The 16,939-nt window shown below is 50.1% G+C and overlaps 1 protein-coding gene across 1 annotated transcript in view; it reads left to right on the forward strand.

Moving 5' to 3' along the window:
- The window catches only part of DENND2A (DENN domain containing 2A), a 58,363-nt gene extending 45,372 nt beyond the window's left edge, over positions 1 to 12,991 (forward strand). Inside the window, exons 15-20 of the mRNA XM_039570840.1 lie at positions 6,629 to 6,806; positions 7,614 to 7,655; positions 8,998 to 9,115; positions 10,276 to 10,515; positions 11,328 to 11,414; positions 12,271 to 12,991. Of these exons, the coding sequence (XP_039426774.1) occupies positions 6,629 to 6,806; positions 7,614 to 7,655; positions 8,998 to 9,115; positions 10,276 to 10,515; positions 11,328 to 11,414; positions 12,271 to 12,302 (697 nt within the window). The 3' untranslated portion in view covers positions 12,303 to 12,991. The remainder of the gene's footprint in view (positions 1 to 6,628; positions 6,807 to 7,613; positions 7,656 to 8,997; positions 9,116 to 10,275; positions 10,516 to 11,327; positions 11,415 to 12,270) is intronic.
- The last annotated feature ends 3,948 nt before the right edge of the window (positions 12,992 to 16,939 follow it).

Raw genomic sequence — 16,939 nt, forward strand, 5'->3', positions numbered from 1 at the left:
TTTTCATATTGGTTTCTGAAGACTTCTTTTTTTCTTATGGGGATGAAAGTAAAGGATGCGGCAAGGGGAAATGAGACAGAGGACTTCCCCCTTCTATTCTGAATCTGCTCAACTCGCTCTTTTAAAAATGCATTTGTTTGCTCCCCTAAATTATGAAAAATGGGTCCGGGTTTCTTTAAGATCTTGTGCAGCTGGGGCTGGCAGCTCTCCAGCCCTTGAAGCACTTGAGGATTCAGGGAGGAAAGTTCGCCAAGGCTGGGGAAAGAAAAGCTGCCTGGATGAGTAATGACACTTAGGAGCACGCTCAGGTTTCAGGAGTGTACAATGCCCCTAAGCTGTCTGTTTTCACAACTTCCAGGCAGCGGCCTGCAGCTCTGGGACTGAGCACAGGGGCAAAGAATGGAGAGGCCCCTTCCAGAGGAAAATGAAGGGGAAAAATTCATTCTGCATGGATCCGGGGCTCTCTGTGGGCAGAGCTCAGGCAGTCTCATCACAGCAATAGGAAGGCTGGGGAGAGAGAAGCTTGTAGCACTGTCTACTTGCAGATTTTGGCAGCTGTCTTGGTTCAGAAAGGGGAAAATTTGCCTCTTTATAATCACTGATATATTATGTGTGTAGAGACTTAGTATTCTGGATACTTAAACCACACATTTCATGCAGAGCATTTAGACTTGTATCAAAAGTGAGAGAATTCATCCAAGCACTAGGTCTCTATGTAACATATGTGATTTATGACATAATCTATGATCACAGGCTCTCAAATATTTTTCTCTTCCTCTGTAGGATAGATTTTACATTCTGAGAAAATTTGTTAAGGACACAGATTGACATTGTAATCTCTACATGAGAGCTGGCTGGTATCAGGAAATGGCAGGGAACTTTTGGGGGGTGTTTGAAGCATCACTTTAGAATGAACATTTATTTACCAAATCTTTTCTTATCACGCCTTTATATGACAGCACAACACTGTGTATCCTGAGCATGGGGTGTGATAGCTCTGATTCAAAGCACCTCGATGGGTTTTGGTGTTCTTTTCCCAGCCCTGTATCTTTTGTCAGGTTATCTGGGGTCCTTAGGAATGAATCCACCTGCACAGGCATGTAAAGAGAGTGGGAGAGAGGTATAGAATCATAGTTTCTAGACTCTCTAAATATTTCATAAACTGCTTTTTTTCCCTGTGAAAAAGGAATTGTTGTGTTTAAAAGACCCAGGGTCTGTTAGACCACAGGGCTCAGATTCAAATATTTACCGTAGATTTGCCAGCTCTCTATGAGACTTTGAATATTTGATGTTTCTGAGAAGACCTTGCTCTGAGCAATTTCAGGAGAGTCTTTTCCTCTTACAAAATATGAAGTTTCTCTGGCTCATTTTTGTGGAGCAAAAGCTTGGAAATGATCCCAAAGGACTGTAAAGGCGTGAAAATCAGAAAACAAAGTAAATCGCCTTCAAAATTAAGTAACTACTGTATTTTAATCCAGTTCAGTGACTTGAATGGACTGGCTTGGTGAGGCTTTCCTAAGGTGAACAGTGTCTTCTTCTCATTGGTGGACATTCCATGTTTTGAAAGCTGATACTATTGTAGATACAGGATCTTCTGTCCAAATTATACTTTTCCTGGGACAGGAACACCTAGAACTCAATGAGTATTAAGTAGTATTCACTCTAGGAGGGAAAATGCCAATTTCAGAGGACAGAAAATAAACACTTTTTGGAAATAGCTAAGAGAAGGAAAAAACCTATAAAAGCAGCTGTTGGAAACTGCTCAGAGGTTAGGAATGCTAGAAATAATCCAGCTGAGATGGATTAGCAGGAAGAGTACAGGTGACATGGTGAAAGATGCACAATAACTTATGTTTATCATTCATCTTTGTGGTTGTTCATGTGGGCACTATCAAAAACTATCTCCATGTTTGTAAAGGTGTGTCTGGGTGTGAATGACAGAGAAATTATGTGTGCAATTTATTTTCATCTTTTAATTGCTATAAAATCACTCTGTGGGAAAAGAAAGCTGAAAGGTCTCTTGCCAAATACTGCATGAACTGCAGTTCAACTGTTTTCAAGCTGAGCCAAAAAAGGCATCTAACAAGTGTACAGCAAGTGAAATACTTTGTCTTTTCCATCTTTAGAATGAGCATTGAGTGTTTAAATACCTGTCAATCCACAGCTTGGCAGCGGAAAAGGAAAGAATTTGGTTTATTAGTTTTTGGGTGGGTTTTCTTCTCTGTCACTATGGATACTGGGGTATACATTGCCTCACAACCCAGGAAAATGACTTTGTTGAAACTGTGTTGGTCTGTGTAGTCTCCCCCAGCTTTTATTCATTCCTGCACTGTTAACTTTAGTCCTGGGGCAGTGGAAACCGTGGCACAGGTTAGACACTGCAGCATGAGAGCTGCTTTTGTTTCCAAGGGATGTTGCCTGGGATGCAGCTCCAGGCACTGCTGACCAGCCTTTTAGAAGGCGTCTTTCAGCTAAAATCACCTGATGTCACAAGGTACCTAGAGCTGGGCAGTTTTTACTGGCCTGAGCAGGAGATCTGTGAGATTCAGAAGGCTTTTTAAAAAGAAAAACTTGCACAGGCTTAAAATCAAGGCTTCCTTTTTCCAGATCTCAAAAGCTTGTTGTGGATCTGACCAACTCAGGCAATTGCCTCTGTCCCTGCCAGAAACCACAGCTGTATCAACAACACAAAGTGGTCATTGTTATCAAAGGCAGATCTGAAAGAATTAGAGTAGACACTTTAAATGTGGTCATCCCCAGCAAAAGGTAATTAATCATCAAGAAGAACCTTTTACCATGTGCTACAAAAACAAATCTGGGACTGCAAATCTCAGCCTCGCAGGTTTCTCCCTTTTTGCCTGCTGATTAAGGAGAAGAAGAAACCCAAGGATGAAGTTTGGATGTCAGATAATAGTGTTGTTTCTTCAGATCATCTTAAAGCTCACTTCTTCACCTACATGAACCTGCCACGTTGGTGAGAGTCAGTGAGGGTCCCCACAGAGCTGGTGGAACTTGGCATCCTCCTGGTGGGATTTGCAGCAGTGCTGTGTGAAGTCATGGGACAATGCTTGGAAGCTCCTGTGCCTGCTAAATGTTGTAAACCAGATCTGTAATCCATCATAAGTAAATCCAGATGTGACACAGTCTCAGAAATCTGAAGGTGTTTGTAAAAATGAATCCTACTGTAGCAGAGCTTTTAAAAAAAAAAAATTAAAAGATACATATTCAAACAGTCTTAAGTTGCCAAATGCCAGCATATTTTGAGCAGTTTGGTTAGTGCAGGGACCACAGGACTTCCTGGCATTAAACTACAGCAGGATGTTTGACTCGATGGTGTTTTTCAGGAATCATCCAGTATCCTAAACCCAAAAAGGGATTCAGCTTTGGGGGCTTTTTATCACACATGCTTGTCTTCGGAGTGGAAAGCAACCAGGCTGAACAGCAGGTGTCCCTCCGCAGAAGCTGTTGCAACTTGTCAAGGTGCCTTTTAGAGCAAGTCAAGCTAGTCTTGGAGCAAGTTTTCCCAGGAGAGGAAGGTTTCTATGTAGTTGCAGCTGTGGTGTTCAGTTTCTGTATTGGCCACCTGTGTCCCACCTGTGGCTACCAAGAAGCAGCAGCTTCCTAGGATGCTGTATGGTAGGTTTGTGCACAGGGTGCTGTGTGGTGGGAAGGCCTGTTGTTTACGCAAACAAATGTCAGAGGTGACTGCAGTATCATTGTTCTGACCAAGGGGTGCTTAGCCAGAGAGATCTCAAGTCTCAATCCAAATAAGCCCATTAGGGAGGGATCTGAGGGTTCTTTGTGTACCTCAGTACTTTTCAGCCTCTGTACTATTGACATCTCAGTCTCAGCTGTGAGCAACATGCAGCTCAACCATGTTCCCTGCAGGAGGCCGAATGAACCTGTGAAAATGCATTCAGCATCTTGAAAGTGTTCTTCAAAGACCTGCAGTACTTTAAAGATTACTGATGAAACCAAAAGCCTTAAAATGTGGTGTCCGTGTCCCCTTTGAACAGCTGGACTGAACTTGTGTGGCCTGAGGGTAGTGCATGACACTTCCAGAGCACACTGCAGTCATGTGGCTGCTGGCTGAAGAGCGACATAGTCACACAGGTGGCATAAATGGGATTTATCATGCTGGATTCTTATGCAAGGCTCAGCAGCCTGGTGTGAATCAGCAGTCCCTTAGTGCTTGTTGCAGTGCCAATTGCAAGAGAAAGAGAGAGCTTAAGGCTTGAGTCACTCCAGAAGGCCACGGTTCTCCTGGGCTCCTGGCAACCTGCAGCTCCCTGAGACTACCTGCAGAGCAAGTCTGACATGTGAAAAAGTTACCTCAGTGATACCTCCTCTGTGTCCATCCCTGAACTGCTCTGCCTAGAAAGGAGGCTCAAAGACCCCAACCCTACCAGTATTGTTCCCTGCAAAGGTCTTCCACAGTGAGAAATGTTGGGGAGCAGAGATCACTGGGTTTCACCCTGGAGGCGATGAGTCATCCACAGATGGAGGGGTGGAAGGGGAAGTTATCTTTACTTCCCACTGCCTGGTGTGTACAATTTCAGACTTAACACAGCTCTGTCTTTGACTTCCACTCACTGGAGCTCAGCCATCTTTCCTCCCACTCAATCTCTCACGTACCATGTGTACTCGCTAGGACTCGAGAGCTGGGCTGAGGGAAGAACAAGCCACCATAAATATAGTAGGAGACAGCTTGCCATAATATCTCACCATGCCATAAATAACCACGTACTTCAGCTGCTCACTGTTCCTCTGTGGAGCTACCTGGACTCAGATGTTTTCCACTGGTTTTCACATGCTGTCTGTAAATTCAGGTCCCACGTTGAGGCAGAAAATTTGGATACACCTTCAAAATAGAGGATTTGTGACAACTGTAAAACTTCTAACACTTCCACATTCACCCTCTCCTCACAGAAGAGGACCAGTGGGTGGTGGTAATGCCCCACTGCTGTGCACAAGTGATGAAAGGTGCAGTTCTTTCAGCTTTCGCTATGCTGCTGCTGCTATTACCAGGGCTATTATCAGTCAGAAATCGAGGAGTGGAAAGTACGCTCTGCAGTAATGGAGAGGAGGAGAAGCTCCTGCTTTTCTATCTGCTAACATGACCTGAAATGTATGAGTAGCACAGCTTTGAAGGAGATGGTTTTAAAGGATCTCATTAGCTTGGAGTGCACTTCTAAGATGACACATTCGCTTTTGTTGCAGTTCCTTTCAAGATTAGCTTGTATGAAAGGTACAACAACAATCATCTACTTTGATATTATTCCCACTTTTTTTCTGGGGTTGGTTTTTTTTTCAGTGTTTCTGTTTCTTGCTAGGTCTGTGTTTTCTCATTATTTTAATTTTGCTTCTCTCAGATTCATTATCTACCTTGCATTTGTGATAGACACAGCAAGGTGTGGGCTTGCTGATGGTGGCAGGCACAGCTGGAGAGCAGCAACAGAGAGGCAGCCTGGAGGAATGAATGCAGACAAGGGAGGGGGATACACTCAAACCTTCCCAAACAAGGATGTGGAACTGAAAGTTTTTTCCCATTTAAAGGCTTAAAGCTACCAGTCTGTTACACAGCCTTTGAAGGCTCTTCCTCTGTTTTTACAGAGTATCCCCTTAACAAAAGACAACCCTCTGGGAGCGAAGGGAGAGAGAACTGTCCCCATTTTGTGAAGAGACTTTCTCAGACACCTCCCAGGCATCTTTCCCAAGTGCCAGTTCCCCACCTGTTGCAGTCCCAGATAAAATTTTCAGGTTAAGCAGATTCCAGCCTCTCCCCTGGGATCTCCTTATCTCCAAAAAGTGTCATGTGTTTACCAATGTTTGCTGCCTGATTACTTTGTACTGTCACACTGGTGTCCCAGCAACTACGGTTTTGTTCTGCTAAACTGAGTTTACGTGATGGAAGCCAGCCAGCTGTCCCCCAGCCCCACCACTCTGCTCAGCGTGCCCTAGTGATTCAGCACAAGGATGCACTTCCACCAAACTTAACTGGAGTGGGGAGGGGAGGGAAAGCAGGCTTCACTTTCAGAGCAAGCTCAAGTCCACACCCACCAAACCCCCTCCCTCTCAAATCAGCAATAAATCTACATGACTCCTCCATGCTGCACCAGATGCCCTCCTCTAGCTCCCCTCCTTTAGTGGATACTGGTAAAACAAAATGATGTTATACACACAGGGTTTATAGCAGCAAGCCTTCCCCCTCCCTTGACACATAAAAATGCTTCCAGACCCAGAATAGATGAATAACTGATGCCCTGTGGCAAGCTCTGCCGTGGCTAACTGGATATCCTGCCTGACTCCTACCAGAGAGCTGTGGGAGAATAAACTCATTTCTCCAAGGAAAGGCAGTGGCATAGAAGATGCCGTGTTTGTCTGATATTTTCCATGAGGACACTGGAGCAGCAGATCTCTGATTCTGTGGGACCCATCTCTTGTCATATGGGTGTGGACTGGGGTCATCTTTCAGAAGTCATTGCTTCTGAAGCTGAAAAATGTGGTCAGAAATGTGGGGAAGCCCCTAGTAATTAGGGAGATCAATCGGGGAACAGTTGATTTCTAGGAAGCACCCCTCATTCCCTGACTGACCAGCCGTTGTCCTTGGTTGTGTTTTGTCTTCCAGCACTCTCTCCAAGTGTTGCCACGCCACGGTGGCCCTCCTGTACCCCTTCACCTGGCAGCACACCTACATCCCTGTGCTGCCGCCTTCCATGATTGACATCGTGTGCTCGCCCACCCCCTTCCTCATCGGCCTGCTCTCCAGCTCCCTGCCCCGCCTGAAGGAGCTGCCAGTGGAGGAGGTGAGCTCTGCATCCACACCATGGCCTTACTTGAGGGTGCTTCCCATGGGCTGAGCTGTCTTCTGTCCCAGAAAGGCTGCTCTCAGAGCCTGCCCTGGCAGCTGGCAGTGCCAGGGAGCAGAGCTCCCGTCCTCTGGCTGCCGTGAGCGTGGGGTAAGGGCAGAGGCAGACATTCCCCCGGGGAGACAAAGGTCTGTGTTCTGCCATGGCCACAGCTTGGGAAGGCAGGGGGCTGGAATCCCCCACTGTGGGGCTGCTGCCCATAGGAGATGGTTTTATTAAAGTTTGTGCTGGTTTCTGCATAGTGCTGTCTAGGGGCCATGTGCAAAGCCTGTCAGTCTTAAAGCGTGATTGCTACAGCCTGGCCAGGATAGCTGCCCCTCGGGTTAACACAGGTGCCTCGTGATAGCAATAAATAACTAAGAATTGGATTCCTGGTGCACAAGGGTGAGCACAGCAAGGCTGAACGTGGTGAGGGAGGGATTTCCCTCCCTGCCACCCAGGAGAAAGTGGTGCTGCACACAGGGAGAAAGGCTGAAGCTCTGACCCCGCTGTGCGGTGAGGAGCGGTGGGCTGGGCCTGGAGCACAGCCTCCTGTTGTCCAAGCTGTGCTGTGGTGATATCCCAGGAAGCCACAACAAGGACTCTGCTCCTGGGTCATGTTGGGTTCCTCCTCCAGCAGCAGTGGTGGGTAGGAGGAGCAGGGACAAGGCTGAAGTGTTTCCTCCAGAGCAGTTACAGATTAAGATAAACTCTGATGATGGAAATAATTACTTCCCGTTTTATTTCTTGCTCTTTCATTCTTAGGTCCTCGTTGTTGACCTTGTAAATAACCGGTTTCTGAGACAGGTGAGCAGAGCTATTTCATACCCTTTTCTCCCCTTTTTCCTACATAACTTACCTCCACCTGTGTTTGCTGACCTGCCTGGGTGGATGGATCACTTTCTCCCCACTCAAAAACCGAGGCAGGACTTGTGGTTGGCAGTGTTATAGGGGTTGCTGTGTATATATGTAACATCAGCGTCCCAAACCACAGCTCTTGAGGAATAAATCATTAGGAATTACCTCTTTCTTGTTTAATTATTGTAAGAGAAGAAATGGTGGCACTTGAGCCCTGTGGATCCTTAAGTGTTATCTTGTAAGGCAGAGGACAGAGCTGGAAGGCCTTGGCTCAGCACTGTGTGCTGGGAAGCAGTGGGAGCTCTTCCAGCCTGCATCCATCAGTCCATCTCCCATCACATCCTCTGCCCTGAGTGGGAAGGGAGCCTTGATGATTTTTTTAAATCCTTACTGCCTCAGGAGCTTGTGGTTCCTCACTCCGGTCCTTGCACTGGATGGATGGGTCAGAAACAGGAAGGTGGTACATGGGAACTGTCTGTTGCTCTGTAGGCAACATTGTCTGCTGATTTTCCCTTCCCTTTGTTGTGGAGAGGATGAGTGAGAAGGGGAGGAGGAGGGGAAGAGGATAAATGAGCAAACATACTCCTGGCCCAGGAAGCTCATTTTCCCAGAGCTCTTTGGCAGATCACTGAGCAGTGCTGGCAGCATCGCTCTCTGCCGTGCCTCAGCCCCATGACTAAGATGGGATGAGTGCTCCTCCTGCTGCAGGGAGCAGCGTGTGGGTGAAGGCCAAGCCTTCCCCCAGTCCTCGCCTGCCAGCTGCCTTAGCTCTGGGGTAATGCTTTACCTTGCACCTCTCCTCTGGAGGTTTAAGCTAAATCAGCCGACTCAGCCAGGGCTGGTAGGAGCTCTGCACAGTCACTGGCAGTTCCTTGGCTCCGTTGCTGCCTGCGAACTCCTTATGCCTGTGTAAGAGGATCGGTGCCTGAGCAGGGGCTCTGTTCACCTGGCCATGTGCCAGCATTGTTCAGACACCTCCTCTTTGTGGCGCGGCCAGTGCTCGTGGGCGGATGGTGGGGCCATGGGTGAGCCCTGCCCAGTAGCCTCTCGGGTGAGGCATCTAAAATTCCTCCAGAACAGGGGAATATTTAGAAAAAGATACCCCCTTTCTCCTACCTCTTGTGCTTCTTGATAGTACTGCGCTGGGTGGTGCTGGGAATGTGCCAAGCATATTATGCCTTCTCCCTCTCCTCACGGTTCATTTCTAGTACTCCCCCTGCTGTGCTGGGGACAGGGTAGGAGAAGGTTTTGTCCCAGCCCCAGTTCCTGAGGAGTCGGCTCTGTCTTACAGATGGAAGATGAGGACTCCATCCTGCCCCGCAAACTGCAGGCCGCCCTAGAACACATTTTGGAGCAGAGGAATGAGCTGGCGAGCGACAAGGAGGAGGGCCCTGTCAATGGCAAGCAGGGTAAAGCACAGTGCCTTTCAGCTTAAAACCATGTCTTTTCCTGCCCATTTTTTGTCTGTCACTTCTTAGAGGAGAACTAGACTTGTATTGAATTTAACACCACAGGTGTTGGAGGCAGATCAGGATTTTGGTTAAGTTATATGAAATATTCCATCACACAGGGGGCAGTTCTCTGTGTGAAGAGCAACAGTACTTATCCCTTCCCAGCTCTGTCCTTCCCTTACAATTCCAGGGAACACCTGTACTCCTTTTCAGAGGGGTTTCTTAGGCTTCTCTCTGCCATGAGTGATGCAGGCCCCTCCAGGGGACAATCACCTGCAGAGCTGCAGACTCGGCGATGGCCATGTGGCTCATGGGCTGAGACAGCCCTCTTAGGGGGACAGTATGGGCATCTCCTTGGTGCAGAGAAGCCCGGAGAGTGTGCTGGTTTTGGCTTGGACAGAGTTCATTTTCTCCATAGCAGCTGGTTTGGGGCTGTGTTTTGGATTTGTGCTGGAAATGGTGTTGATAATACAGGGATGTTTTAGCTGTTGCTGAGCAGAGCTTGCGCTGAGCCAACACCTTTCTGCCTCTTATCCCACCCCACCAGTTAGTGGGCTGAGGGTGCACAAGGAGTGGGGAGGAGACAGCCAGGACAGCTGACCCCAGATGACCAAAGGGATGTTCCACATGGAGTCATGCTCAGCATAGAAAGCTGCAGGAAGGAGGAGGAAGTAGGGGGAACATTTGGAAATAGGGCATTTTGTCTTCCCAAGGCACGTGTACTGGAGCCCTGCTTTCCTGGGGAGGGCTGAACACCTGCCTGCCCATGGGAACTGCTGAATAAATCAATTATTTTGCTTTGCTTGCGTGCACAGTTTTAGATTCATCCATTAAACTCTCTTTATCTTAGCCCATAAGTTTTCTCACTTTTACTCTTCTGATTCTCTCCCCCATCCCACTAGAGAGAAGTGAGCACCAAAACAAAGCTTGATATCTTTCAAAGTAGTAGCAATTTGGTCTACTCCCATGGCAAGCACTTCCTAGGAGGCTGTCTCTCTTGAGCAGCTTTTTCTGCTCGGGCTGGATCTGAAAAAAAACCAGGGAATTTTTACCCAGGGATTTTCCTAGCACATCCTTACAGCACTGTCCTCACCACTGCTTCTTTATTTTTTCCTTAGAAACCAGCCCTTTGAACGAGGTGGTGTCCGAGGCCTTTGTCCGTTTCTTTGTGGAGATTGTGGGCCACTATTCCCTCTTCCTGACCCCCACGGAGCGAGAGGAGCGGACCCTGCAGCGTGAGGCTTTCCGCAAATCTGTCTCTTCCAAGAGCCTCCGACGCTTCCTGGAGGTCTTCATGGAGACACAGATGTTTGGGGGCTTCATTCAGGAGCGGGAGCTGCGGAAGCAGGGGGTCAGAGGTGAGGGGCTCCAGCTGGGCTCTGCTGTGGTGGAAACTGCTGCTGCTCCTACAAGAGCACGGAGATGCTCCCCAGCCGCCACCTCCATCCCCAGTTCCACGGCTGCAGGCTGCAGTGTCTGTACAGGAACACTGGAGGGAATCTGGTGGTTTCTTGTTGGGATTGGGATTTCAGCGCCTTTCACCCTTGCAGTATCCTCCACGTGTGTACCTCTTCCATCTTACACTGAATTCCAGTGTGGAATGACATTTGTTCTTGCAGTCCCTCATGTCCTCTTCTTGTGTCTAGAGGAAGAATGGGCTGGATTGGTCATGGTTCTTTTGTCAAGTAGAAAGCTTGGATGCTCATCTCCTTCCCAGAGCTGCTCCTGTGGTTTTACTCCTGTTACTCCACAGTCCCAAGAGCTCTACTGGCAGCTGAAATTTCTTATCCCTGCTGCTGCTCAGTGCTGGCTTAGCAGCTTCCTCCCAAGCATTAATAAGCAGGGGATGCTTGAATAGGCGGCTGAGTAAGAGGTAAATTCTGCATGATGATTCCTCAGATGATGTCACTCCCTGGACTTAGCTGTGTTCATAGCAGAATGAAGGGAGGTACATTCTGTACCCTGAGCAAGGTACAGCAGCTCAGGGAGGGGGCAGACCAAAGCTTCTGTGCCAGATCTGGGCTCAGCTGATGGAGGAGGTGGGGTGAGTTGTTCCCTCTCCTGTGCAATAATGTGTGGGTAAGCTGGGACAGTACACTTTCAGGTGGGCATTCTTACTTGGATTTATAGAGACACAAAATAGAAGCTGTTGACTTCTTTCTTTCTGCAGGTCTGTTCGAGGTACGGGCTCAGGAGTACCTGGAAACACTTCCCAGTGGGGAGCAGAGCGGAGTCAATAGGTTCCTGAAAGGCCTAGGTAAAGAACCAGCAAAACCCTTGGCTTCTCAGGAGGGCTGGGCTTCTTGTTGCCTTCAGGCTGGGCAGCACAGAAGCTGCCCAAGGGTGACAGGGCTAGTGACGATGTGTGGCATCCAGTGCCATGTATCCCTGTGCTGGCACGTTGTTGGCTCTGGCCCTGGTCAGTCACTGTCTGGAGGCTGGTGGAGAACCAAAGATTGGGCCATGAGCTGTATCCATGTCTTCTAAAGGAGACAGGTGGATCTGAGGAGGCAATGGAGCAACCAGTGACTTGGGGATGGTGGCTGCAGGTCCTGATGGGGGGCTTGACACAGTTTTCATTGCCTTCACATTTGCCCGTAGGGATCAGCAGTGGGAATTGCCCAGGAGTATTCTAAGATTGAATCTATTTTCCACTGTAAGGGGAACTAGACAAGAGCTCCAGACTGGGGTTAGAAGTCCTTGGATAAGTTATTGGACACTGTGGCTGAGTTTGGTCAGGTGTTTAGATCACATCCCTAGCTCTCTTTTCTGTTCTTGGCCATTTAAGAGCAGCAGTGCCTGAGGGGCTGGTGTGCCCTGCCCACACATGCTCTGGCCAGGTGAGCTTAGTGCACCTTCCAGCACTGCTGGGCAAATGGGCTCTGGAGGGTGTGCCTGGGGGGCTCACAAGGTCCCAGCTTGCAGCACTGCTCCCAGGGAATGGGCAGAGCTCTGCAGGCCCCTGCTTCCACCTTTGCAGAGCAGTTGCCTGTGGACAAGGAGCCAGGGATGGCAGCAGGGCCAGTTCACTGCCTAGGCCAGAGGTGGTGGGAAATGACACTTGTTTTGCCTATCGCTGTGGGGAGTCCATTTGCTTTTCTCTGTCTGTACAGGCAGCAAAATGAAATTCCTCCACAAAAAGTAAGAGCGAAGCACATCCTCATTCCACAGAAGAGAATGGCTTTACCATTTAGCAGCAATAGATTGGACTTACCAACCATTCCCACTCAGCCTGCTCCCAGGAGCCAGCAGCCTTGGGCACGCTGGCCACGGCTGGGACGCGCTGCGCAGACCTGTGGTGCTGCAGGAAGATGGGATGGCTGCGGGGCTGCCGGGACACGTTTCTGGATGTCTACAGTAGCAAGCACTGGACCAAGCACTCTCTCTGAACTCTGCACTAGCACGTTGCAGGCATCCCGGCGGATTGGATCTCTCAGCTAGTCAATTCTTTATTTGGTTGTATTTTTCTATTTATATTGGGGTTAGAACAATTATTAACCAATGAGTCTTGGCCTGCCTCCCCTCTGCCTGGTGCTGCAGGAGGCCGAAGCGGGACTCTCATGGGACTGAGCAAAGGCAGAGCTCAGGCGTGGAGGGGAACAACAGAGATGTATGAAAGTAGGTCTCTGCAAAGCAAGGACACTGAGGGCTTCAGGGATGATGTGAACTGACCAGGAGGGCATCCAAGCAAGAGAAAAGGGTGAGGGGGAACCACTAAACCTACTGAGGACTTGATGGGCCAGCCAGCTCCTGGGTGGCTGTACCAGGGAGTCTTGGCACGAGGAGAGGCCTTTCCTCATGCAGCGTAATTAAAAGCGAGTTGTGTAAAAGGCACGTGGATCTATGTTGTTTTTGTGGAAAGGGATGAGCTGTGTCTTCCCACCATCCCACCTAGCACCAAGCATGAGCCAGAGAGGACATCAAGCAGCTGGACCCATGACTTGGCCAGGCCCTCAGCTTCCCTGTGAGTCACAGAGGCTGGGTGGCCTTGTTCCCTCACCTGGCTGCTTGCTGGGGGAGCCCAAGCTGGAGCTCACCTGCAGGATCTTGTCTGGGAGACCTGCTTCCTGAAGGTCAGATGGGCTCTCCCTCTCCTCTCATGGGTGTTGCTGCTGGGCAACACAGCAGGAAACAGGCAAGGCCAGAGTGTCTGCTGCTGCCTTCTGTGCTCCTGGCTGGGGAGGAGGTAGGGCCTCCTGCTCGCCTCTCCTCTGTCTGTGGTGACCTCCTTCGGTGAGGAGGTGTCAGGGAAGTCGAGTGGAGGTTGAGGCAGGGTGAGGGCTTTTTTGCAGCTGGCATAAAAGCTGTTACACTTGCACTGCTTGTGAGGGCAGGGTCAAGAGCACCTGGAGCATCCTTGAGTCTGTTCTTTGGAGGACAGTCTCTTTCCCAGCTGCCATGGGGTTGCAGGGTGAAAGCTGCATAGAGGTACCTTTGCTGCAGCTGTGCTACACTGAGTTGCACAGGACTCAGAGGTTTTGAAAATGATCCCCATGCTCCTGTGGTCTGTGGGCTTTGCCAGGTGAGAGGACCTTTCTGACTAGCAGTGGGGTTCAGAGGACCTAACCTCCATTCCACACTGGAGCAGAGGAAGTGGGTCCAGTGCTGCTCTGTGACTCTCTTGAAAACTGCATTTCCAGAGTTTCCTACAGCAGCCCCCTCTTCCTGTGTGGTGTTTGAGGACAGAGGAAGTGAGCTGTGATGGGTGGTGGCAGGAGCACGTATCTGTGTGGGTGGAGGGGTGAGCACTGGGGCAGATGGTGACATGTGCTACTCTCTGGGGACCAGGTAGGTTGGGCAAATGGCTCTGGGTAGCCCTGCTTGAGCAGGTGCATGGCTCAGGTGACCTCCATGCGTCCCTTGCCTCCTCAGCCTCTCTGAGGTTCTGTGGTGGGCACAGTAAATGCTGGAGAGCCATGGTGCCACACCAGGCAGGAGGCAGGCAAGCAGCACCTGCAGTTCTGTGCCCCCCAACTTCTGTGCAGGGACAGAGGAAGCAGCAACAGAGGGGCTCAGAGAAGCCAGCAGCATTTACTCCCTGCCCCCACCCAGGTCAGGCTCCCACAGGGGTGACCAGGTGGAGGGTGTGGGGGCTGTCCCTCGGGTGTGCTGAACAAAATTGGTACCATTCACAGTCACAGGAGCTGGTGGTGGCTCACTGAAGGGAACCGCAGTGGGGTTTGAGGTGAATCAAATGCTGTCCTTTGGTTCTCTTTTTAGAAGGAGTTTTTAATGGAAGCATTATGAGGCTTCGCAAAGCTGAGGTGCACCCCCACACGTGTAAAGGTGGCCAGGATGCCTGCAAAGCTCTGTGGGGTGCTAAATAAAGCTGATCTGTGGCTCAGCTCCAGCCTTCAGAAGCAGGTCTCCTACATGGTCCCACAGTGCCAAGCCTGTTCCTGGGGACTCCACATTCCTCTCCTTAAGTGATGTTTTCAACAGCATGGGACTTGGCCTTCCTTGGCAGGAGCAGTGGTAAGGAGCAGAGAGGGATCCCATGCTGCCCAATGCTCAGCTCAGCTTGAGTTTGTGTGTGAGCATGCTGAGATACTGGCAGCTTTTACTACAATATCCTAATGGCTCAAATTATTGTGAAACAGCCCTGTTTGTCTCACTGGGGAGCTCCAAGGGGGTTCTGGCAGCACAGGGCTCCATGACCACTCAGTGCTTTTATTGGCCACTCTCAGGAAGGTGGGAATCAAGCCTACACAGTGTACAAAATCCAAAGGGGGTGTTAAAAAGCAGCAGCATGAGAAGTACAATGAAAGAAACATTTACAACTGTGTCATTAAGGATTTAAAATCAAACTTGGACAGGAAGTGTTGATCTCCAGCTGCAGGACAACCTCTTCAGCTTTATTTTGACCTGTGCTGCACCAAAATGAGCTTGACTCCCCATCTAAGGTCTCTGTATGCTTTGGAGGAAGCCACCTGTAAAGAAAAGCCATAAGATCATCTGTGCTGGGTCTGTGTGTCCTCCTATGGAGGCTGCCAGCAGCAGGTGACCAGAGAAGACTGAACAGAGCCATACACTGGGGATGCTCTATATGCTATACACACACACACTATACTGTGCACCCCCAAAGCATTAAACTTGCCTACTGTACATGCCACAACCAGTGGTTTCCTGCACCAGGGCTGGGTCTCTGTGTATAGTAGCCTTGGATGAGGTTTCTATTCCATGACCATGTGCATGTGGGTGTAGGCAAACATGCTGAGGCAGGAGGCCAATGTGGGGACAGTATGGATTTACCAAAGGCTACTGGAGAACCAGGACACTGGTTAAACATTAAAAGGTGTGATCTCTGCTCCCTGACAGTTCCTGCCTAATTAAGCAGTTCTCACACACCAATGCAAGCAGCTCTGCAGGGCCCATGATGTGCAGGACTGCACTTGCTGACTCCCAAGCTACTGGCAAAATCCCAAGCCCTGTACCCCTCCTTGGTTTTCCAGCACAGGCTGTTGGTGTCCTGCAATAGCTCAGGCCACCTGTCAAATCCCAGCCCTCACAGAAACGTTTTGGAATGTCCCATCCAGCATGCAGTTGTTCATTCTGTAGCTACTGCTGGCAGGACAAGCCCTGGGCAGTCAAGAGGCCAGACCCAGCCCTGCACGGGGCAGTCAGACTTGGGATTGGAGTAGTGCAGCCAAAGGCATGTGCTTGCACTTTGCTGCATGTGGGGATCCCTGGGGCCAGTTGCCAAGGGACTTAGAACTTACCTCTCTGCCTGGAGACGGATTTCAGGCTGCAGGTGCCAGCAGGCAGCTTGCAGGTGTAGAGCCCCAGGCAGCCACCACAGTCAGAGGGCTTCTGGCAGGGCCGGGACTGGATGCTGTGGCAGGAGTGCTGCAGTGAGAGGGAAAGTGGTGGCTGCAATGCCCGTGGCAGCCATGCCCAGCCTGGGAGCAGCCCAGTCACAGCTGCATCATCACTCTGCAGTAGCAGGACAAGCAGCTCACCAGGGTCTAGAGCAGCAGCTTCATGCAAGGAGCTGGAGAAGCTGGGGCCCAAGGAAGCACTTCCAGGGGCAGTTCATTACTGGTTTTGGCTGAAAGCACACTAAGCTGTCCCCCACAGCCACAACACACACACTTCAAGTGCCTCTGCTCTTTTGCTGAGTGGCACCTGGCGCAGGATCACCCAGCACTTCATGGTTAAGGCAAGGTCTACTTGTGTGCCACCAAAGTGCAGTTTGGGTTTGATAAAGGAGAAGTTGGTTTTCTGTGAGATGCTGTGCTGAGCCCGTGGAGGAGATTTCCCATGGGCAGAGAAAGGCTGTGCCTCCCTCAGGGCAATGCTGAAAGGAGCTGTGCCCATTGGGGCATCAGGGCATGGTGCCCCATTGCAGAGCTCGGAGAGCTTTGTTAGCACTGCAGGGAGTGAACACGAGGCTTTGGAGAACACTGCAGGGGCTGGAGCTCGAGCAGGACTGTCCCTGCAGCTCTGAGGGCAGCACATGGGGACAACTGCAGCCAGACCTGCACCCTCCTCCTGAGCTGCTCACCACCTGCACTCACAGCCATCGGCTCTGCTCTAAGCCTTGCCAGGTACCAGCTGGGGTTCTGGGGGTGCCACTGCCCAACTCCCTTCTCAGCACCCAGAGAGAGCCACGCTATGTTGTGAGGCCATGTTATGACTGGTACATTTACATGCAGCTTACAAGGAATGGCCTTTGAAAACACATTTTCTACCTGATGTTTGTGGGATCATGGCATGCTCAGCACCTGCTCCTGCTGCCCTCAGTCCTGTCTGATCCTGACTGGTACCTCTGCTCACCCTGCT

Source organism: Corvus cornix, chromosome 1A, assembly GCF_000738735.6.
Source record: "Corvus cornix cornix isolate S_Up_H32 chromosome 1A, ASM73873v5, whole genome shotgun sequence".
Taxonomy (NCBI): Eukaryota; Metazoa; Chordata; class Aves; order Passeriformes; family Corvidae; genus Corvus; species Corvus cornix.